General features: G+C 34.7%; 1 protein-coding gene and 1 non-coding gene across 2 annotated transcripts; both read right to left on the bottom strand.

Moving 5' to 3' along the window:
• Positions 1-97: 97 nt before the first annotated feature.
• TRNAK-UUU lies at positions 98-170 on the bottom strand. Its single transcript has one exon. It is a non-coding gene; the product is annotated as a tRNA-Lys (tRNA).
• Positions 171-543: 373 nt separating this feature from the next.
• Positions 544-22656, bottom strand: LOC117917752 (vacuolar protein sorting-associated protein 52 A). The gene is made up of 20 exons (XM_034834130.1): positions 22278-22656; positions 21206-21300; positions 20933-20990; positions 20311-20406; positions 20007-20108; positions 15939-16022; positions 14199-14279; positions 12600-12743; positions 11657-11748; positions 10480-10561; positions 9934-10116; positions 7415-7530; positions 7261-7319; positions 4167-4267; positions 2997-3047; positions 2227-2406; positions 1996-2130; positions 1676-1750; positions 1219-1276; positions 544-1132 (listed from the first exon to the last, which is right to left on the bottom strand). Exons 1-20 carry the CDS (start codon positions 22311-22313, stop codon positions 828-830), a joined length of 2133 nt encoding a protein of 710 aa, XP_034690021.1. The 5' UTR covers positions 22314-22656; the 3' UTR covers positions 544-827.
• Between the last annotated feature and the right edge of the window lie 835 nt (positions 22657-23491).

Raw genomic sequence — 23491 nt, 5'->3', positions numbered from 1 at the left:
GGCGAGATGTTGGTGGTGCGCATCACTGAATCATAACCAATAAAAAATTGACATGAAACGACGCCGTTAAGACAAAGGTTAAAAATGGAAAAAGTAGCGCCGTCTGTGGGAATCGAACCCACGACCACGTGGTTAAAAGCCACGCGCTCTACCGGCTGAGCTAAGACGGCTTTGCGAGGGTTAATTACAAAATATTCATAAGTAATAGAAATTTGAAAAGTTGAACCAAAAAGAAACCTTCTAATATTTAATTTTTTAGGATCATTTAATAATTATTATTTAAATAAAAATAATTTATGAAATTTCCACTCAATTTAATGGGATAAAATAAAAAATTTAAGATAAATTAGGACGACTTACATATGAAGCTCTATTTTCATTTGCTAACTTGTTTTCTCTAAAATATAAATTTTTTAGTATTTTTTTTAAAAGATCTGCTTGCCTTTAATTACACTAGAGGGAGCAAATTTCAAAAATAAATTCATTCAAAGCTGTAACTTAACGCTATAAGTCATAAACTTCACCAAGGTGTCTCCTGCATCATTCACAGCCCCAGTTCAAATTCCTATTTTATTAGAAACGACTAATAATAAAAATCACATTCCAAACTTTACTCACACCGTTTGCAACGGTCATGAAACATTCAAAATAATTACGCATGATAGTTTGTTTTTCTGTCTTTTTTTTCCCTCTCCATTTTAATGTATGTTAAGTTTATCCTCAAATTTGGGCCTACGTCCAAAATGGTTTCCGTTGCCGTGATAACAATCAACCTCTGTTCAAAGCCTTGTTTTCCACCAGCAGAGCAGCAGCATTAGGTCGATGATTTAGAAAGTTCTCGAGTATTTTCTGATTTCATACATGATCGATGATATGGAAACGAGATCTTTGTTCAGGGCCGATCCACCGGGAATTCTTTTTATGCAATCGGAAAGTCTGGTATAATAAAGCAGCAGCTGTGTCAATGCAGCTCTCAAGATCTCCATACCGCACAAGAAATTGCTGAAAGAGGTAATCACATCTTTGTGCATCAGCTCTATTGCAGATTTCCATCTGCTTGCAAAGTCCTTCACAAGCGGTTCAACTTCAGCCACAGTTATGGGCCTCTCGGAGCTGGAACTCGGGTCCTCGGCTAATAACAGAGCTTTGCACATAAGCTTATGTAGCCAATGGAGAAGTTAGATGTCACAGTGAGGGTGAAAAGATGGAGAGACTTACAGGCTCTGGTCTTTACAAACTTGATTAGGTCACCGAAATGCTCTAGTAGTAGTTCCTCCTGCAGGGATACACAGGCAAGGTAACAGGAGTTCAAAAAGCAGAAGTGGCAAGAGAGTAAAGACAGCCTAAATGCTCGGTCTTGCCACAGGGATTCAACCCATTAGTTGCATAACTTGCTTTTGCTACTGATGGAAAAGGTTTTACTGTTCTAACACTACCAAGCAATATGGTTTTCTGAAGCAAAGATTAATGGCTTGATGTTTGGATTACTCCTTTTTGAAAACAGAAACTGCAGATTGAAAGGAGATGATCCTTCTCCTTCTAATTCCTTTTATTTTTGTCAATATTTTTTTCTCTAAAAAAGAGCCGAACAGAGTTTAGCTGCAATCATCAAACTTCTAGATTGATAATGGGATTTCTGTGCTGTATAAATACAAGCTTTAAACTCAAATCATACCACAAATATTGCTGTGTTGCTCTTCAGAAGTTCCTCGAAGTGCAGTTGAATTTTCCCACCGTCTGGACCAGCTTCCTGTAAACAAATATCGAAAAAAAAAACTGCAATCAACTATGGAAATTGTAACCTTCTGCAGCATCCAAGATGAGTAGACATGGCTTCCATCTGAAAGACATTATATGTGAAGCAAAGTAATTTCTCCAAGTAATGCTTCACACCGTTCAACCCATTAAGTGACTTGAGGGGTCTAGCATTTAATTACGTGACTTGACTCATTATCTTGTTTTGTCCATAAAGAAAATGTAGATACTGATCCATACCTTCAAAATGGCAATTGTCATATCATAGTTGTTTATAAGAAACACAGTCTGTAGTTTAGTTTTTGAGAATGTTTTAGCAAGCTTGATGACCATATCATCAATAGCCATCCTCAACCGTTCCAAGTTTAGTTCAAGCTGCAAATATCAAGGGGCAATATATTTAAGCAGTAGCTCCAACTAAAATATTACTAAGAAACATCTTAGAATTTTCAATCACAAAATGCATCAAACCTGCCCATCTCCATATTCAACATTGAGGTGAATAAGTGAGGATGTAAACTCAGCATAACGCCTCATGACATAGTGAGGATGAATATCATCTTCCCACAATGCCCTCACGTTGGCATTGCGCAAGCTGTTCAAGTGCATGTCAAATACCATCTTGAAACGTGGCCACAGAGAAATATTGACCTGCAAAATTCATCTGAAATTAGTTAGGGTCATCTAATTAAGACTACATTTAGCTTAGTTTTGCTGTATTCACTCATCCAAGTCAGGTCAAACCAAAGCAAGTTGGTCAAGGTTGCAAAATATACTTTTGCAGTTGTCTTTTCTACGTACAAAAATCATCACTCTAAACTTGAATGATGTAAGCCTATAAGAAACAAAAAATAAGATGATAAAGTACTCAGTTCTCCATTTACTTTTCTTGTCTTTCAATACGTTCTACCGATACTAAGATAAAGTGGCACCTCCCGGAACTCTTAGGAGTCTTAGCCATCCCCCTCCCACCTTCCTACACAATTACAAAATATAATTCTAAAGCCTACCACCGAGATATTTGAGTTATATTGCGTTTTCCTTTATTCTTTTGTTTTTCTCTGACAAATAACTAAATCCACTAATTGTTCAGCAGCTTGCACTGCAATATGTATGGTGGTTATAAGAGAACTGCATACATGGCGGTTGATTGTCAGTCCTTTATGAATGGTAAGGGCACTCATCATAGATAACCAAGTAAATGGAGAATAAAATATTTAATTAAATTTCAAGATACAGACCTTATCCAAATATGAATCCAAGCATGGAATCCGCCGACGAGACATAACAAGCTGAAAAAGAAAGAAGTTATCAGTGCCAGATTGTAATATGTAATCAATGTTGACCAAATTTGAACCACAGAGCAAAAGATTAGTTATGCTAAATTTAAAAAATCCTTTACTTAGGGATGAAATACTTGCAAAATGACACTCCACACTGTTTGAGCTTGCCAAAGCATCAGGTCAAAGATTTTGACCAGGGGAATTGATATTTATAAAACAAAACTCAAAGCAATTAATCTTGTTCTGGGGAATGTGATCATTGATAAAATACCTACTTTAAAAAGCCCCCTGCAATCCCTACCAATTTCAAGCATACTTTTGAACCAGTAAACATGAATTTGCCATGTGACTATTCAATGAAACTGAGTACTGGATAAATGGAGATCATTTAACAGAGATCAGATAGCATTAAATCAACCTGACCCAAATTCTCTTCAAACCAAAGAGAACATGAGACCCAGTGCTTAAAGCAGACTCAATATGACCTGGTTAAGCAGGTTGGACAGTTGATTTGAATATTGGAATGGGTCAGAGTTCAAGAAGAGCTCCCACCTTTCAGAAGCTTGATTTAAATTCGTACCACACAAGTTGTAACTCTATCCCTGTGTTATGTTCAATGCCAACTTCAAGCAATAAGATGACTTTAACAACAAAGTTTGACTATCTCACAGAGACCCACAAATATACTCAGAAATATAAGTAGAAAATCGGAGCCAGACTGCTAGTATTAGAGAGCACAGTTTACATTTTGCACATTTATGTAATCAATATTGTCTTGAGGTGCCCATTAATCAGTTTAAATAATGTATTCAAACTGGCCTCTTCACTATCAGTACCAATACCCTTCATGACACTGAACTGACCTATTATCAAATTAGATATCCATCATATCATTCTAAAAATTTTGTAAATGTTCTCTGTCCACTTTCATTTTGTCACATCCCACAACTTTGAAAGCAGTTTGATTTGATTGATGATGAATAGACAAGGCAGGTGCATATGCATGTATTTGTGCATATAAATGAAGTCTTTGTGACTCTTGGTATGAGGTTCAGTTGGGAAACCAGAAGTACCTATATTAAGTTAACCCAAAAAAGCAATACCATGATGTTATAGATGTAACATTACCTGGTGTTGATGTATTATGCGGATCATAAGCATCAGGCCAATTGCATCAAAACAATTTGGAAGGATTGAATTGAAGTGTTCATCAATGACAGCAAATGGACCTGATAATATCAAAGTTAAAGCATATTTGAGGTTATTGTTATATCTTCAAAAATTTTGTAACCACAAAAAGTATAAGAATGTTCTTTACTGCTAAAGAATATTTTTAAGCCAAAAAAATGTGAATTACTATTGCCCATATTTATCCCATTTTTTTTATTTTTTTATTTTTTTGAGATAGGTAATCAGAATCGATTTATAAAAAGTAATACCAAAAAAAGCGTTCCAAAGTACATACGACGTATACAAAGAAACACCTCAAGGCAACACAAAAGCAAAGAGGGACACCAACTACAACCCCCTTATCCTAAACCCAACCACTCCACAAAGTCTACAAAGGAAAGAGGACTAGGAACCATGTGCAGCCTGCACCGAGTCCAAAGATTACAAAGGAAAATTTCAACCCTTGAATCAACTGCCCAAAGATTACAAGCAATGTTAGTTTATGATGCTCAGGATAAATTAATTTAAAGATTTAAAAACCTAAAAAGATGGTTTTTTTTACAAGTCCCTAGTATATGACAATGGTTACTGGCTTAAAATGACGGCTACAAGAAAGTCTTAGCATCCATAAAAATCTGCAAAGCCAACAGCCGCAGCTCCTCAATCAACTGTAAGTGCTGCTTCATAGAGGTATGCTTTTGATGGTTACAAATGAACATATGTGAGCCTTCTTAGATATGAATAGATCTGAAAGTTCCATATTGAGGCAATATTCCGATACTTGAAGATTTAGAGTCTGTTTGGGAACTGTTTTTTAAAATGGTTTTTTGTCCTCCAGAACAAAAAATGCAAAAAACACGTTTGATAATGAAAAACTATTTTCTATTTGTTGTTTTTAAGAACAGAAAATAAGGTGTTTTTAGATAAAATCTTTTACTTGTTTTCTTTTGTTCTCACTTGTTTTCTGAGGGTTGTTTTAAGAAATAATTATACAAACATGTAGAATAATTAAAAATAAAACACTAAATATAAAATTATTTTTAAAACATATATAAAAATATTAAAAATAGGTTAAAAACATTTTAGGTTTCCAAATACACTTTTGTTTTACAAAAATTAGAGAACAGTTTTCAAAAATGTTTTCGAAAACAGTTACCAAACAAGTCCTTAATTTTATTTTTTTTCCACCAAAGTAGGCATTTCATCATGGATCTTATTAGTTCTCTTCTTTCTTTGTTCTAGTCCGGATATTATCTGATAACATCCTTTTTTTTACCAAAGTATTTTATTTGATAATTAGGAGGTCCTTAGTTTTCTACACTTTTTTTCCACAAACAATAAAAAATGTCATTAATCAAAGAAAGAAAGTACAAGAATTGAGGTCCTTCAAGAGAGATGACAGAAGTAGTTTTTATATTTGAAGAGAAAACTTTAGCAAGTAGTTTCTATAAGTAGTGTTTTCCCCTTGTGATTTAAGTTAATGAGATTTCTCACTTGGTGAGGGCTTTCCAAGTTTGAGCCTTATTTAGAGTTTAGAAAGCCTTTGTTTGGTAAAAATTTCTTTGTTTGGAAGTTTTCTAAGCCAGAGGAAACTCCGCTTCTATATAAGCAAGAGTCGTAGATACAATTTAACCAATTAATGTATAGAGTTCTATAGGCTCCAGTTGATGGTCCCTAAAAGGTGAAACTCATGAAAGGTTTTTTGTGAAATTTAAGGCATCTTCTCTTTCTCCTGTTAGTGCTCTACACTTCTTTTCAGACTCTTTTTCTTTTTGCCCCCTTTTGTCCCTTTTGATGGGCCGAAGAGGTAATAAATTAAAGCACCTATAAGGGGATGAATCCTGAAAACAGGAAGTATATAAGGGATTTCCATACAAAGACAAGAGGAAAGAAAAACAAATAAAAAAACTCAGCCAAGCCATAGTCCCAGGCCAATCCCACCTTATCAACAAAATCAATAAGAGACATCTTGCCCTAGACAGACGATCAACCAAAACTTAAGGAAAGCATCTTTTGGCCTCAAGACCAAAAACTCCAAAATCCCTCCAATTCCATTCCAGATATACCAAATGACACACTGGTCTGCAAGCTTTTTACCTACAACCAGCACTATTAATCCCCAACTTTTACTTCACAAATCTTCAGGTTGCAGTGGACTTTCCCAGAGTCAATTAGATAGCTTCTTTTGGATTGGAAAGTTCAGAGCATGGACAAGAGGAGGAAGGTGTAGTGAATGACTTCAGTTTGCTTGTTCTGGTGCTTTTGATAAGGGTGCAATTGTCATGGTTTTAACAACGAGGAGCTTCCTGAACAAGATCTAAAGGAGGACTTGATCAAACCCTTTTCAAGTGATCTAGAGTACCATTGGAGATGGTGTCCTGGTTCATTGGATTTCACTGATTGTCTAAACTTGGGATAGTGGGCTTTTTGTATTGCTGGTTGTGCTTTGTATCCATCATATGGTTAGTCAGTTGTTGTTTTATTGTTTTTTTTTACACTGAATATACCTAGGGTATGCTCCTTTCCTGTTAAGTGCTTATCAATAGATTCAATACAGCTTTATTTGCCTATGAAAAGAAGGGGGGGTGGGGGTGTGGAAGATTATCCCTAAACCCTACCTGGAAAGATAACCCAATTGCTAATCTTACCCCACTAAAGCCCAGTTCTTTAGTTGCTGCCTGGACATTACAGCAAGGTTTTCCCCCTAATTTCAGCCCATAAACCACCCAAAATCGTTGCCATTTTATCCCTTACTCCATCCCTAATGGGGATTTTTTTTTCTTTTTCACCACCACACCCCTCAGGCTTTAATTCCACCCTCCTCTCTAAAACTCAAAGCCCTTACCACTGATATTTAATTGAAGGCTACCTTATTCATTACCTGTAAGGATATTCTTATATCAAAATCTATATATCTTACAAAAGCTGTGTCACATAATGTCAAATAAAATTGGATAGGGACCAACGCAATGAAGCACTTCTACTTCTAAAATTTCAATCAGTACATGAATGTCGAGGTTCAAAATATTTTACAAAAATAAATCACTGTTACCTGCAAAAATTTCATAAAATATATTTTCTTCCCCAAAAAAATCATCACAGAAAAGGTACCTGTAGGATAAAAGAAAAGCAATAAAGATATATTGACTAAGCATTCACAAGCATTTAAATGGAAGAACCAAGGGACAGAGCAAACTCTATGGTACTCGGAACTAGCAGTATCCATAAGCAGCTTGTGCAAACTCCTGAAGAGGACCTCATAAGGATACTTTGTGGAGCTGGCTTCAGCAATATGTGGAATCAATGCAGGTTGATCAATCTCCTGAACCCAATGAAGAATCAAAGTACATGTTCCAGTTAGATACAAAGAAAATAAGAAAGCAATACAACTGAAAAAAAGGAAAATAGAGGAAAAAACAAAACGCAGTTACCCCCAATTTAATCATAAGAGGAATCTTTCTTCTTTTACGGATTTCATACAGACACTATAGAGATTGTCCTGCATGTCACCAAACATCATCCATTCTCTCCAACCCTCACAAATTTATTGTTAATAGGGTTCAACCTTTTCCCCCTTGCATCTATGAATGTCATTCATAACTCATCAAGGTTTTGGGAAAATTTTGACCGAACTTTTGTGTCAACACCAGTCAAAACAAGACACAATTTCCTTAATAGAACAATATATGGCCATAGCTCATACATTCTCTAGTAAAATGCCCCACTTGTTCAGCTCCTAACTGAGAGGGAAAATTTTATTCCTTGAAATCAGTTCACCTAAAACCAGACTTCCTCACTTTTAGAGTAACACGCTACTGTCAACTCCACAAAATCTATCTCTTAATTTCATGAGTAAACCATCATTTTGATCATTGAAAGATAGTAAACAGGAAAGTTAGTCAAGAGTGAACAGGTGATCCTTCCTCCATTTCCTATGGAGGTCTGACAAAACATAGCTGTTTGAGTCTTCTGGACCACAATTTATAATCATAGCATCAATCACAAATAAAATTACACTAGCATTAATAATGAGTCTCTCTCTCTCTCTCTATCTCTCTATCTCTCTTTCTTTGTTTTCTTCTAGTAAGCCAGGCTTTTAGAGAATAATGAATCTCTCTTCTTTTTCTTTTTTTTTTTAATTTATTTTTGTGATCAAAAGCAGACATTTTATTGCCATGAAACAAACATTTATAATGAGTTTTTTAATCAGAGTCTACAATGAGTTTTTTTAATGTTGATGCTTAAACATTTCCATTTAGAAGACTATTCTATCTAGATGGCCCATTATTATATTGAGAATCATGCACGCATGGAAACAATAGAAAAACCCCTCTTGCACAAACCATGTTAAGCACCGTATGCATATTGTCTAAATTACTGGAAACCATAGAAAATATAAATGAAAAGGACAAACTAAAATAAAATGTTTTCATTTTCTTAGGTTCATGGCATATTAATAAAATATATAACTACAGAGAACTGAATTAATATATATATGTATTTTTTCTGAATAAAGGTTTCTAAGAGAACAGAGAAGAAAAGCATTAGAAAGAAGCCTGCAAATGGAGTGGTGGGACCAGCTGTTTCAGTCTATGGCAATCAGGAGGAGTTTGTAGGACCTGATAGGGGTTTGTTGGACCTGATAGGATGTTGGGCTCCCCTCTTGAGGCTTCCAAGGGACATTGTATGGGTGTTGTTGAGCTGGTGGGCCCAAATAAGCTTTATTCCTAAAAGGAATTGGACCGCCTCTAGCCCATTGCAATGCAGCTCATTGGACTTAGGTGATAAGAGCCAGGCAAGATTTGAAGGTGGAGACTACCCTAGTGGATCTGGCCCAGCTGGGTCTAGTGATGTATCTTGCAGCCCAATCAAGAGCCTATTCAAAGTGAATCAGGCCAAAGGCAAACAGGGGAAACCCAAAATTAATCTTATAATGAAAGGAAATGGAACCCAGAGGGGGTTCCAGATTTCTCCTACCTGCAATGTGAGGGGTCGCAACAGGTCCTTATTCTTTGACCCATGTGTGTTGGGGACAACCCAGAGATCAAAGGGGAGGTGTATGCGGTTAGCCAAAGCTGCAAGATTTATAGGTAGACCTCAGTCCTTTGTTTCCTTGTTGAGGGGCAGGATCTCTTCTTCTTCCTATTCTGTCTCAACTGAAGGACATCCAGACTTGGGGCAGGACAATAGTATGGTTTCTTGGAGAAAGCCAAAAGGGGGATGCTTGCTGAACAAGAGATGGGATAAAAACACCAATTTTCTTTCATAAAATGGCCCACGCACATAAAAGAAGAGATTTCTTAGCCAAAGTCAGAGCAAATGGAGAATGGTTGTCTGAGGATGCAGATATAAAGGAGGGGGTGTCTAAGGTCTTTCAAACCCTCCTGTTCAAAGTGGGGGATTGGAGATCGAGAATTAGTGAGATGAGCTTTGAAGCTCTAGGAAGTGATGATTGAAGGAGCTTGGAGGTGCCCTTTTATGAGGAGGAGGTTTACACCATCTTGTCCCCTTTGTGTGGGAATAAAGCTCCAAGGCCAACTGGTTTCACCATGGCATTTTGGGAATCATATTGCAACCTTGTAAAGAATGAGACAATGGGTTTTAGGGAGTTTTTAATATTGGACATTGCAAATAAACTCTATCTCACTGCATATGACACCCATATGTACATGCATGTTTGTGTATGTTTGTGTTTGTGTGTGTCTCAATGTTAGCAGCAAAATACCTTTAAAATGCTTATCCTCTCCCCCAAAGCATAAACAGCAGATCGGTTCTTCAAAGGTTCTCTTCCTCTTGAGAAAAGACTGGTGCTTCTGGTGTCAACACCAATCAAATCGCTGGATGTCGCTATATCCAATTGCAATTTTTCTAAAGCTTGAATATAAGCACGAAAATGTGCACTTAAAACCTGCAAAATAAACTTGCTTAGCATGCATCTCTGAGATAACTTTAACCTGATCCCCTTGGAACTTCAAAACAGGATTAGCTGTTAAAGATGGAATTCTAACATACATGTGTAAAACATGTATACAGTGATCGAAAACCATAGGGGCACTCATATGCACAAAAGAGAGATAGTCGGTTACATGTACAACATGTTGAATGCCAAAAGAAATCAAATAAGAGAAAAAAAACCACAAATCACTGCACCATCCATTAAAGGGAAAAAAACCAGAGAAAAATATTTAAAATATCCATATAAATGTATTTGAATGGTGTAGTGCAAGCAAAACTTAATTCTGAGATTTACAGTTGATTCTATAGCATTTACCTTGTTCATTGTATCAATGTATGCCGCACGGACTTCAATATATACCTCTTTGCCATGTTCCTTGAGAAAGGAAACAACATACCTGCACATCATGTTAATTCATATTAAATTACATTAAAATTTTAACTGACACAATCTCTTTCCAAAAGAAAAAATATTGTGATTAACACAAACAACTGCAGTAACTAATAAATTGATGGATAAGCCATAAACATAGGTAAACTTGATAATGGATACTAATTATCCAATTTGGATTAGTGGCACTCTTTACAAACATAAATTCTTAATGTTTTAGTTGGTTCCATGCATTGATACTTTACTCAGAAGTCGGATTATAGAAAATCAATGTAAAGATTAAGCACCTTCTATCAACAACTTAATGACAAAAATTAAACAAGTAAAGCAACAGTTAATCAGCACCATGAACTCAAGAACCAGAAGAATGGACTACAACACACTCGAAAATTGAAACTGACAAGAATACACGCCTAGTTTCTCCTATTGGTAAACTCAATATTTTACATGACATAACTGCACTACTGTTTGTATAGATGACAAGGAAAACAGTAGAATCCTGCCCTAGTGAACAGAAATATAAACAAATTCCCAAAGCATTCATCAATTGATAACAGGCTTGTTATATAGAGAATATTAAAAATATGAAGAATAATATACAAATTTCTGATGTATTTCATCTATTGAAAATCAGTAGGGCATATGATAACATTAAAAATATGGACAAAAATATCAACAAATCCCAATATAAGTCATATATCGTGAATAGGAATGGCTTCTGGAGAATATTACAAACATATAAAAAGGTTCCTAATATCATCATCTACTGCAAATAGATACGGTAAATGAAAATTATTGAAAATATCAGTAACAGGTTCTCAATGCAACATAAATTAGACATGGCTGCAAGTTGGTTTCTTAATAGGGCACAAGAAACAACAGTTCAAATATTTGGATGTCACATATTATGATAAACAACAGTTCAAACAACAGGCCAAAAATACAATACTAATTGTGATTCACATATTATAAACAACTGAAACTCTAGGGCAAAAAATGAGTTGGATATCACAAAAGATCAAACATGGTTGATTTTGCACCAAATAATAAATAAATGAATTTGAGCAAAGCACCATTAAAAAAGTCAAATTAAACAACTAACTTGTATTTTAGAAGAACACTCTGTTGAAGGATCTGGATATTTGTTTTAGGTTTCCTCAATGCATAAAGCTTCTGAACAATGAACTCAAACACCTGCAGAAGGATGGATAGAAAGATTTACATGATTATTGATGGACAACATATGCAGTAATAGGGTTTCATGAATTTCCAACAAACTATCATTATGTGATTAATATAAATCATTTGAATCATTTTTGGTGCCCCCTGCTTTTTTCTGTTTGCCTCTTCGAGGAAAAAAAATTTCATGACAGTTCAGATTTTGATTTTCAAGTAAGCCTTTCTATTAGCAAATTTACCTAAACTGGTAAGATTCCAGTAATAAATGAACCAAGTCTTTTGAACAACCTTGATAGCTCTATGATTTACAGATGAAACTTCTATCATATCCCTGCCCCACAAAGGGAAATAGGAAAGCAAATTAAGAACACTGCACTTGTTGGCAGACGAGTGAGAGTTCTGATTTTGTAAGATCTCATTGGAAGGAAAAATAAGCCTAGAATTTTTAGAAGATTAACAAAGAATAATTAATTAGTTTTCCACATAATTGAAAGCTGAATAGAGTGGATGTAGATGTTGTAATGTTAAATAGGTTAAAGTGACAAATATAGCATGTACCAACTGCCTCATGTTTAAATGTGTATTTTTGGTTCTTTACAATACATATGATTGCAACAGATCCAGAGTCATAGCTGCAGATCTTTCTTAATGGAGCCAATTAATAATCCACACTACCAGACTGAAGCAAAAAACACCATCTAAAATGCAGGCATTATATGTATGACATCCTTGCATAAAAACATATGATATCCAAGACATTAGAGTGGGATCAAACATGATGACACCTATGTAGTGAAACATGCTGCCATACATGTAACTAACTGGTTAATAACAGAAAATTGCATCTTCATATGCCAGCTAACAACCTTTGAGACTGCTTTTTGACGAAGTTTTTCTAGCTCGGGTTGAACATCTTTTAGAGCTTTTGAAGTTTTAACCATAGGTTCCACTTCAACAAACTTCAACTTCTTACTCAGGATCTCAAGAGTTCTCATATATTCCTCATTCACCTGAACAAGAATACCAATCCAAGTAGATTAGCAGCTAAGTGAGAACAAAAACAAGATAACTTCTTTTCAGACAAAATACTTGTATTGTATTCAGAAACAGAATAAATTCCATATTCAGAAGATGAATCAAAAGGCAACTTGTACTGTACAATAAGCAAACCAAGGAAACGTGGCTGAATTCTATCATGCACATAACAGATCAACACTATGCTATACCTAAAAGTAAATCATATATGACAAAGCACCAACAGCTACAAAATTAACCAGGTTAAGATGGCAGACAAAGGAGTTTATATACCAGAGAGTATCTGGTCTTATAGGTGAATGAGTGATTATTACCAAAGTACACATGTTCATAATACTGAATGAACAGAGTTGTTGAAAGGAAAAAACAAATACCTGTAAAGCAACTCAGCCCTGTGGAATGAGTTTTCCAAGTCTAATTTATGTAAAAGAATACTAAAATCTCTCAATCTAGTACACAGGAAACACAAAAGAACAAATTTTGTAGTCAAGAAGAACCCCAACTACTGATTTTTTTTATTTTTTTTTTATCTTTTTTGATGAGAACTATTGATTATATTGTGCATAGAAAACAACCATTAAATTGCCACTAAAGCAAATGTCCCAAACCAAAGTCCTTGCGTTTTAAGTCTTTTCATGAAACCACTCAAGAAATGACTAATAATGTCTCCAACCATAAAAAGAATCACTAATCGTACTATCTGTTACTACTTCCTAGGCCCCAGTTGGTGCACTATTTATATGGCTTAAAAGAGCATTTTGACAATAAAACCTTATTTTCTCCTATGTTTAGTTGTATCTAAGAAATCCTTTGAGTTAAAGACATTACGACTTAAAGCTCCTTTAGTCAAAGTTACAATACAATAGCTTTGAAAGAGATGCTGGAAGTTAGTATTTATTCTAGAAAAAAAAAACACATGGACATTTATAACCTCATAGGTATGATGACAAAATTATCCATATTAAAAGTCTTTCTAAAAATATGGTAACCAAAGACTAACAATTCTCCTTCCAGCAAGCTCTTCTATCAGTCTATGTAGGGATCTTTCAAAAATGACCTTCTTAGAAGCTAAATCCGTATCAAACAAGACCAAAATCCACATCCTAAGGCTTGAAACAACAGCATCAATAAAAGAATTAAAAAACAATTATTTAACAAACCTACCCAGCAATAACATAATTGAGTGGTTAATAAACCTGTATTTTTGTTCTAAAATACAGGAAATGCCAAGGACAGGTTACCCCAAAAATACTTCTGAAAATTACCAGATAAGAGCAAGTTTGAAATTAGCATGATAAGAAAAAACTATTTCAATGAAATAAAAAATGTAGATAAATGCGCAATTACCCCTCCATCAACAATTACGTCTACCATCCTTGGAGGAACTATAATATCAAAAATGTAGATAAATGCACAAAAATTGCAATTACCTCTCCATCAACAATTATGTCTACCATCCTTGGAGGAACTATAATATCTTCAACAAATTTTGCCAGTTTTGACTCTGCTACCTGTTAAAGAGCACAAACAACAACCATAGTGTCAGGCATAAAAGAAAACTGGAAAAAATGGGAGAAATAAGAATTTAGAGGAAAGGATAACCTGTAATTAATAGATGTGAGATTTTTATTTCTCTCATGATGAATTATAAATATTATTTAAAAGAGGCTGAAGAATTTAGGGGACATATTAAAGGACAAGTAAAAGCAAAACAAATTTACTTTTACATTTACATTCTATCAACTCTCCCAGTTCATACGTATGCTGGCATTAACACATTATGGATTGCTGACATCAGCAAAAGCTTCAACGATTCTTGGAAAACGTCCTTTGGCAGGATCAACCAAAAACAGGAAGAATGGGAGAGGGAAAAAAATGTCTAAAAAAAAGAGCCAAAATAACAAAGTCGGATGAGAGTCTGACACCATGCTAGCATAGCAAATTAAAGAGGAGAAGAAAGTAAGTCCCGTATTTTTCTTTTATTTTTTTCTTTTTGGTAAGTAAGAAAGCAAGTCCCATATTCCATCATACATTATTTTGACAAAACCACAATGGTTATGTTTGATTCCTGGAAAGTACTAAGGAAAAGGGAAAAAAAATGTTGTGGAAAATTATTTCTCTTGTTTGGTTTACCACAGAAAATACAAAATAAAATCAAATATAATTAAAATTAGTTAAAGTTTTATGTATTTTCAAATTATTTAATCTTTATATAGAAGTGGAAAGATGAGTGAAATGAGTTTGAAAGAGCATATCAAAATAATTTATTAATTTCAAACATATTTTTTATTTTCCTTTATTTTTCTTTCCTTTTATTTTTCCTCTTCATTTTCTTTGCCTCACATTTCCCTCAAATTTTCCAATAACCAAACATATAGCATCTAATAACCCCATATTACATCATAAGGCTAATGTTTTAAAATCGGACTGGACCAGCCAATTCTACTGGTTAAACCACTGACGGACTGGTTCTTTTACCTGTTAGGCAGGGGTTTTTTTTTTCTTTCCAAAAGTGGATTGCAGAGTGTGGAGGGTGCCTGGGTTTGAACCCAGCCCCTTTGTAAAAACTAAGTGCTAGCTGCCACTACGCCAAGTTAACCCCTTTAAAAATATGCTGAGTTACATTAGTAAAATAGCATGTTTAAAAACTTCAAAATAAATATGAATATTAACCTCAATTCATTCATAAGTTGATAAGCATAATAATACTATAGGTAAATGAATATATCAATTTTGAACACAATAGAATGATAAAATATATAATTTTTAAAATATGGATAAATCCATAATATATATATATATATATATATATATATATATATATATTTAACTAAATTACAAATATTAATACATTTACATTTTATTCTTCTCATGATTTAATCTAGTAATGTTAAGGCAAAAAAGATGAATCATCTTTTAAGTCTTTTAATTATTTATATATTTTTTAAATTTTAGCAATTTAAAACATCATAGTTTGACCATGCTAGTTAACCTTAACCCAATAACTTTTTTGGGTCAACTACCAGTCTAGATCTAAAAACATTGCATGAGACAATATTGTTTAACAGGCAAGAAGCAGATGTCAAAAGGTACACAAACTAAAAACTAAACCAAAAATTTAATGCAACAAACTAGGAAATACACCACAATACAACAGACAAAGATGATACCTTACGGTTCTTCAGCTTCAGACCCATATCCATAGACTTCTCCTGGAGAATTTTTATGTCTGAACTTATGGAACCAATCTCAGCCTAGCACAAAATTTCTGAAACTATCAATCCAACTATAACAAAGAAAAACATCAATGTCCATTGGGTTTAAGAAGAAAAGAATAAAAGGGAGAGAACTGAAAGTTAGTAATGAGCACAGAAAAAAAGACGATCTGATACCGCACTAATGAATTAACATAAGAAAAGGATTAAATAAACAGCACTAATATCATATCCCATGCATATATGTATACATCGTGTACACCTTTTCCTTAATACAACACACGTTTAATAATGTTTTTTCAGTGCTTGTTTACACCATTTAACTCATACTGGCAACAACGACCAATGGTAGCAGTAGTAACATGTGCCACCAGAACTCAATTCTAACTTATGAAATGTTCGTTTTTGAGCACCTAAAAGAATGGAATGGCCTTTTTATCCAGGCATTCATGCAATCCATAAACAGATCTTTGTAAACCATCTTCAGTTGTTAATTCCCGAATTTGTTGCTACTAGAAGGGCCCAAAACTATAAACCCCATACCATGTTGTATTTTTCCAACAACACTAAATTAGTAGTGGGCCTAGTGGCCAAGAGTTCTGATTTTTTATAAGCAAGCAAAAAAATATATTAACAGAGCCTATCAAAAAACGCACCAAAGTAGACGGGATGTATACAAGAGCACCAAGGCAAGAACAAAAAGAATAGAAGAGATGGGCAAGATCAATAGCCCCATCCCTTACATAACACCAAGCCAATCGACTAGGCCTACCATAGACATAGTCGCATCATTTAAGCCCACCCTCACCCAATCCAAAAGTAAGCAAAAGAAGGAGGATTATAATGCTTGATCCGATTTTTCCACGTCTTCAAAGTACCTCCTGTTCTCTCCCTCCAAATGGTCCAAAACAATACATAAAGGGACAACCTTCCAAGCTTTTTTCTTCTCTTCCCCACAATATTCCACTGCCAAGGTAAGAGGGCCCCTTTAATTGAATCTAGCATCAACCATTCTATCCCAAACAAAGAGAAGATTAGCTATCACAAGATTCCTGTCTTAGTGCAATGAAGCAAAAGATGATCTGCTGATTCTTCCTCATTTTTACATAAAGAGCATCTGTTCCCTAAGGTCCAACCCCTCTTTTTCAGCTGATCTGTGGTGAGAATCCTACCCCAAACTGCCTCCCAGGCAAAGAAAACCACTTTCGTTGGTACTCAAGGGTTCCATATAATGTCTTTTTGGAAACGGATCATATCTACTCGACATCAAATAGGAATACAATTATTTTACTGAAAATGTGCCACTCTTCAATCCCAACCAAATCATATAAAGCAATCATTCCAAAGCAAGTAGATAAGTGTACAATACTGTAGCCAAAATGGCCATGCTGCCTTAAAGTGTTGATAAGATTAATAAGGTCATTTGAGTTATTTTTTATTAGCTTTTACTCATGTTGTGAATGTACTGCTTGGTCTGTCCTTGAGCTAACCTGACAAAGTACTTCAGCTTGGTAACTAGAAGACTAAGTAATTGAGTTGGTAATCTATAAGCATGAACTATATAAATACAATTATTCAGCTCAAAGGTTTCCCTTTTTTTTAATAGCACTATAATCAATTTAGCTAACTAGGTGATCCGTCAAGTGAAATAACAAGCCCAATGAAAAGAATTAACAACGCCATATAGAAAGCCCACCTAACTTAGCCAACCTATCCATTGTTTGGCTGGCTAGACAAGGGATTTACTTTAGAGAACAACACAACTCTGAAGAAAAAAAAAGTTGCTCTCTGTTTTGCCCACTAAAAAAAAATTCTCTACATAAAGACAAAAGATTTTCTGCAACCATTATCCCCCTTCCAAGAGCCTCGCCTTTTCAAAAAAAACCAAGAAATAACTAAAATAAAGTTACCTTCCACTAACAGATTGTTGGGTCTCTAAGAAGAATCTAGGGTCACACTTAAGAAATGCCAAAAACTCTGCCTTGATAGCCAATCTTTCCTCAGAAGCCTAAGAATAAGATCTAACACCACAAATCACTCCTCCATGTCTAGAAAATTTCTGCTAATGCTAATCTGGCTTGGGTTTTCCAACTAGAAACTTAAATTAAAAATAATCCAGCAGAGGAGGTCCCCATGTGGTGACCACTCTTCAGAGAACCTTACTCCTGTTAGATCCTCAAAATCCCTGGAAGGCGATCTCACCCGCACATCAACCAAAGATCTAGGTGGGATCTAAACAGCCCCAAAAAGTGCAAAAAGCCTATGCCATGATCCCAATGTTCTAGGACAATGAAGGAAAAGATGGTCAATAGTCTCACCACTGCTGCTTGAAGGAATAACACAAAACTCAGGGTTTGGGGTTCTTTACAACCTACTTAGTTGCTACATATAATTGATATTGATCTATTTGTTTGCCATTTGCCACAAGCGAAGCCAAAGTTGGAGCCTTAGCTTTCCATATAATGCTGGAAGGAAGAAAGGGAATTGAAATCTGAGATTCATTGAGAAAGTCAAAGGGGAAAAAAACAGGTTGAAAAAATAACCCCAAAGGGGTAAGAAGATTAGGAAAGTGAAAGCACAAGGGTAAATCTTCTCCATCAAATATCCTCCTAGAAATGACTCTTAGTAACATTGCCATCAAAAAAGCAAGTAAGGAAGGTCGAGGAAACCTTGTGAGCCTTCCATGGGCATTCATACGACCACCTAACCCAATGCTAGCATTCCAACCATTAGAGTGTGCCCCATGGGTGCTCCTACTGATCCTGTGACACAAAATGTCACTTTCCATGGGCAACCTTCATAACCACTTGCTTAAAAAGAATCCATTCCTGAAGGCAACTTTACCAATGCCAAGCCCACCTTCACCATTGGGTCTATACACCTAATGTGAACCAATCAAATGATGTCCCCCTACCTTCCCCATCATAGTTCTTAAATATGTGCCCCAGGTGCCAAGCATAGAGAGACACGTGTTAAGTGCATCACTTTGGTTTAGGTGAGGCATCTTTTGAAAAGCACTGATTTTGGTGCAAGGCAGTGCCTTTGGACTAGGCCATGCACTAGCAAGACATGCTTCTTAGTTGTTTTCTTTTTCTTAACCTATTAACATTTTTTAAAGGTTTTACCATTTTAACAGGACACTTCCATCACAACTAAGTGTGGTGAAATGCATAACACTAAGCATGCTGAACATTAAAAAGAGCAAGATTTTTTTTTTCAGTCTTTTCTCAATCTTTCACAATCTCTTTTTCTCATCTTACAGTCTTCTCTGTTCAGTCTCTATGCAGCCTCCCGATCTCCTCTCAATCTCTCTTTTGAACTCTTCTTAGTGATGTTGGATCCTCTATGTCTGCACCCATAATAAACTTGAAATGGTGATTATGATCCCCATCACTGAGTCTCTCTTTCAGATGGAAAACCCCAGGCCTGTCTCTTTTTCTTTCTTTATAAGTATTATAAAAACCCTAAATGATCGCCATTGAAGGCAACTACCCCCAGGGACTCAAAGACCTCACTTCTTTGCAACAAAACTTTCTCTATAATGAAGCTTCTGTGCAAAATAAATCCCCCTTATGCTCCCTCTTTTGTAAAATGGGGTTTCTCTCCCTTCCTTTTCGACATTCAAAATCAAAGCAATAATTTTTGTTTTATTTTTTATTTTTTTGACAAAATTTCATGGTTATGCAGTACAGTGTATAATGTTAAATGCTATCCATGGGATTATTCTGTAATATGGTAGATACTCAATTGTCCATTTTGTTCTTTTTATTCTAATTAATCCAATATATATATATATATCAACATGTCCTTCATTGTACAGCCAATAAATAAGATAATGTCATGAATTAGAACTGCTCCAAAGTAATAAAAGCACAATAAAGACCTATACTATTTCTCTAGCTAGTATGTTGATGGCTGCCAACAAATATAATCAGCATGCCTTCCTATGTTGTTACAGACAATGAGATGTTAAATGCAAGAGAATACAACTGAATATTGTTCTCCTAGAAAGAGTTAAAATACCTGAAATCCACTGAGAAGTGTTTCCATCTGTGACAATATACTGTCGCAATCACGGATTTGATCATGAAGAGAGACTAAATTATCACTTTCTTTTATATAATCCTGCAACGTTAGGACAGTAAAGAAATAACATATAAATATGGCTCATGAATACTGGAAGAAGAAAGAGATAACTCGACAATGACTGAAGAACAGTCATACATAAGTTGTATAGAATGAACAATAACAAATTAAACCGCTTGTTAGAACACAAATCCCACAACAATGCATTGCCCATAAATGGTAATGCAAAGTAAACACCAACCTGAATCGAGTCCAACTCGACTTGCCGTAAATTGTTCTCAACACCCTTTGTATATTCTCTTAATTTTGTACCTTTAGACAGTATGTTTGCAACTACCTGCATACAGTTAAGATAAATAGGAAGGAGAGAAATTTGATTAAAGCATTTAGACAGGAATTATTTATTTCACAAAAAGGATGGGGCCAACTTTAAACTTCTAATTTACTGTGAAAGTATGAGAAGATAGTAAACCATATGGTACATCAATGCCTTTCCATTTATGTAAAAACAGCAAGCTGAAGAATAAACCCCATTCATTGCCACAGCAATTAAATACAAGACCTTAAGTTCAGTCTGTGACAAATTTTTTTACAATTAACAAAAATCTATTAAGGGATAAATACAGGATAAACAAGGATTGGAAGAATAAAATAGGTACAATCAACTATTTTATTTTTAGGCTAAGAAAATAAGACATTTAAAAAAGAGCACCAAAATGGGGGGCCCAAGTCATTTACATCGAATGTATGTGCAGGATGCAGACAATAAACAATTACTGAAACTTGAAGAAGCATTAATACGATAAATATCATATATTGGTAACAATTGAATCCCCACAGAAAATAATAGTCGAGTTACTTACATCATCGTTTCTACATTCTTCTAATTCTTTTTGTAATCCTTCCAGGGATATATCATCACTACAACATAAATAATATAAGAGTAAGTACCAGTGATGTTAGTATAGTAGACATCATGCTGAGAATATGATAGTAAGATGCATGTAAACATGGACCTGATACTGGAATGTTCATGATTGTAAACCTTGGGGAGGTTCTTTAGTATCAAATAGTTTAAATAGCAATTAAACGGAAATTAAATGACAATTTAAATTAACTTTAAGAAATAAGTATACCTGCTTACATCCTCCTCAAAATTTAAATCCCCAACAAATACTCCTAAATCAAATGCAATTTCCTGAGAGTCATTTGCCTCACCATAAGAGTTACCCTGATACACACACACAGTGCAAAATGTAGCATTCAGAAACTACTCGTGATAAGAACAAGAGTTGGTGTGGAAATGTAGATGCAAAGGTATAATTAAGAATTCAGAAATTTAATGCAACTGTAGCAAGTCTATCAAGTGAAGAATCAGAAACAAGCAAACGAAACAGCATACAACAATGGCCCAAGGTAGTTTTCATGTGCAGGTTTAGGCCAGCAGGTACGAGGAAAAATATTTTTAGCCGGATTGATAATGTGCATGGGAACCCTTTGATAGCACCACCAGTTGTAAACAATGTGGTCCAAAGCAACAAGAGAATCAGAAATATATATATATATATATATATATATATAAAAGTTTAGCAGCAATTATGCCTTTAACATTTGTAACCTTTCACAATCCAAAGGATGTTATAGCTCCAATGGAACAAATAAATAAAGTTTGAAATTAACACTACTTTTGGTTGCCAAAAAACAGTGGAAACTGGAAAAGGGAGAGAGAGAGAAAAAAAAAAAAAAACAACTTTGAAGTCTTAATTTCCCTGTATGCTTTGTTTATTAAAAACAAAGAATTCACCTCGACTTAGCCTGAACATTTTCAGAATTAAAATTTTAGTTTCCTGTCTTTACTTATTTCTAACATTTCATCAACCACGGAGAACATAAAAAAGAGAAATATGGATTGTTTACTAGGAAAATGAATTAATATTTGTTTCAACCAACCAAAAAATATTAATTACAACGAGTTTCTTAAGTCGCATTTTCGGAGCGACCTAACGAAGCAAAAGCAATAATTAATTTCTTTTCCTTTCATTTTCCTCGGCAACCAAACAGATAAAAAAAACCGTTATGATCCCTCATCTCTCGGCATTTTATCGGATCTAATCACCGATTTTTGGATCTATAGCCCTACCGAGACTTCTCGGATTCGAGATAATATGAATTCAAATAACACAAGAAAGTCAGATTTTGAAACTTTACCACTTGATTTGTTGCAGTATCAGCCAATTTAGTCATCGTCTGGCGCCAACTGAACCGTCGAGAGTGTCAAGAAGAAAACCAGAACACGAAAAATGTAGAGTGCAATAAGATCGAGTTTGCTTGCATGGAATCAAATTCAAATTCCGTAAACCCTAAATCGACAATATGTCAATAACAACTCGAATTCCATAGCATTCGTTGGAACACAAATCAAATCCAATTCTCAGCAACCAAACAACGCCTCGGAGATTTAAGTTGCCGCAGATTTTGAAAAAACAAATATAATTCTGTAGAAATGCAAAAAAGTAGTCAATAAGGAGATGTACTGGCGGCAGTGACACTGGCGGTGGCGCGTGAGATGCGTTCTGAAATTCAAGAAGTGAGAACATGGAAGCAGAGGCCCATTTTGACGAGTTAAATTACCTTTACGCCCCGTGGTTTTATCGAAAATACGAAAACGCCCTTTCTAGTTCTGAGCTTCGCCTCCCAACGATCACCGGTTGGTAATTTTGGTAGATTTGGGGGATAAAATTTCATATTGGGATTCAATTTATTTAATAATAAGATAAATTTTATATTCTTCTATCATATGGAGCTTGACAACAATATTTTATGTACCAAATAATAAATTTATTAAATTATATTTGATTGTTAGCTCAAATTTCTCCTCATCAAGTTTTGATGATTACATGATTAAGTTAACTAATAATCAAAATCAAGTGAAGTTTTCAAGTTTAGGTGAAAAAATTCTAAAAAAAAAACTAAAACAATTACGAAAGAAATTTGATATCGGGAAGATTTTGATTTCTTAAATATTTGACGTTTTATAGAAAAAATTGTAAGACTGTATTTATTTATATACTTAAATTTAAAACTTTTTCTCGCACATTTAAAAGTTATTTTTCAATATCACTTAAAAATTATATTTCTTGTTATTAAAATTGATGACTATTTGTTTTAATTTGAAACCTTTAACTATATTTTTTTAAACTAACTTACAAAAGTTTTATGAAATGTTAGACATGTTACTAAAAGTGTTAGACCTTAAACCAAACGTTTTTAAACATGTACAATTGATTGAGGTTGTCATAAACAGGTTGGAGAACCAACTCGGGTGATTAGGCTCAACCAATTAAGGAGTGATTGATAATACAAAAGTTTTTCTCATTTTTTTTTTCAATAGCTAGTGTGTAACCATTTGAGGCTTTGCCTTA

The sequence above is a fragment of the Vitis riparia genome, chromosome 1, assembly GCF_004353265.1.
Source record: "Vitis riparia cultivar Riparia Gloire de Montpellier isolate 1030 chromosome 1, EGFV_Vit.rip_1.0, whole genome shotgun sequence".
NCBI lineage: Eukaryota > Viridiplantae > Streptophyta > Magnoliopsida > Vitales > Vitaceae > Vitis > Vitis riparia.
This window is presented reverse-complemented; position numbering and strand designations above follow the sequence as displayed.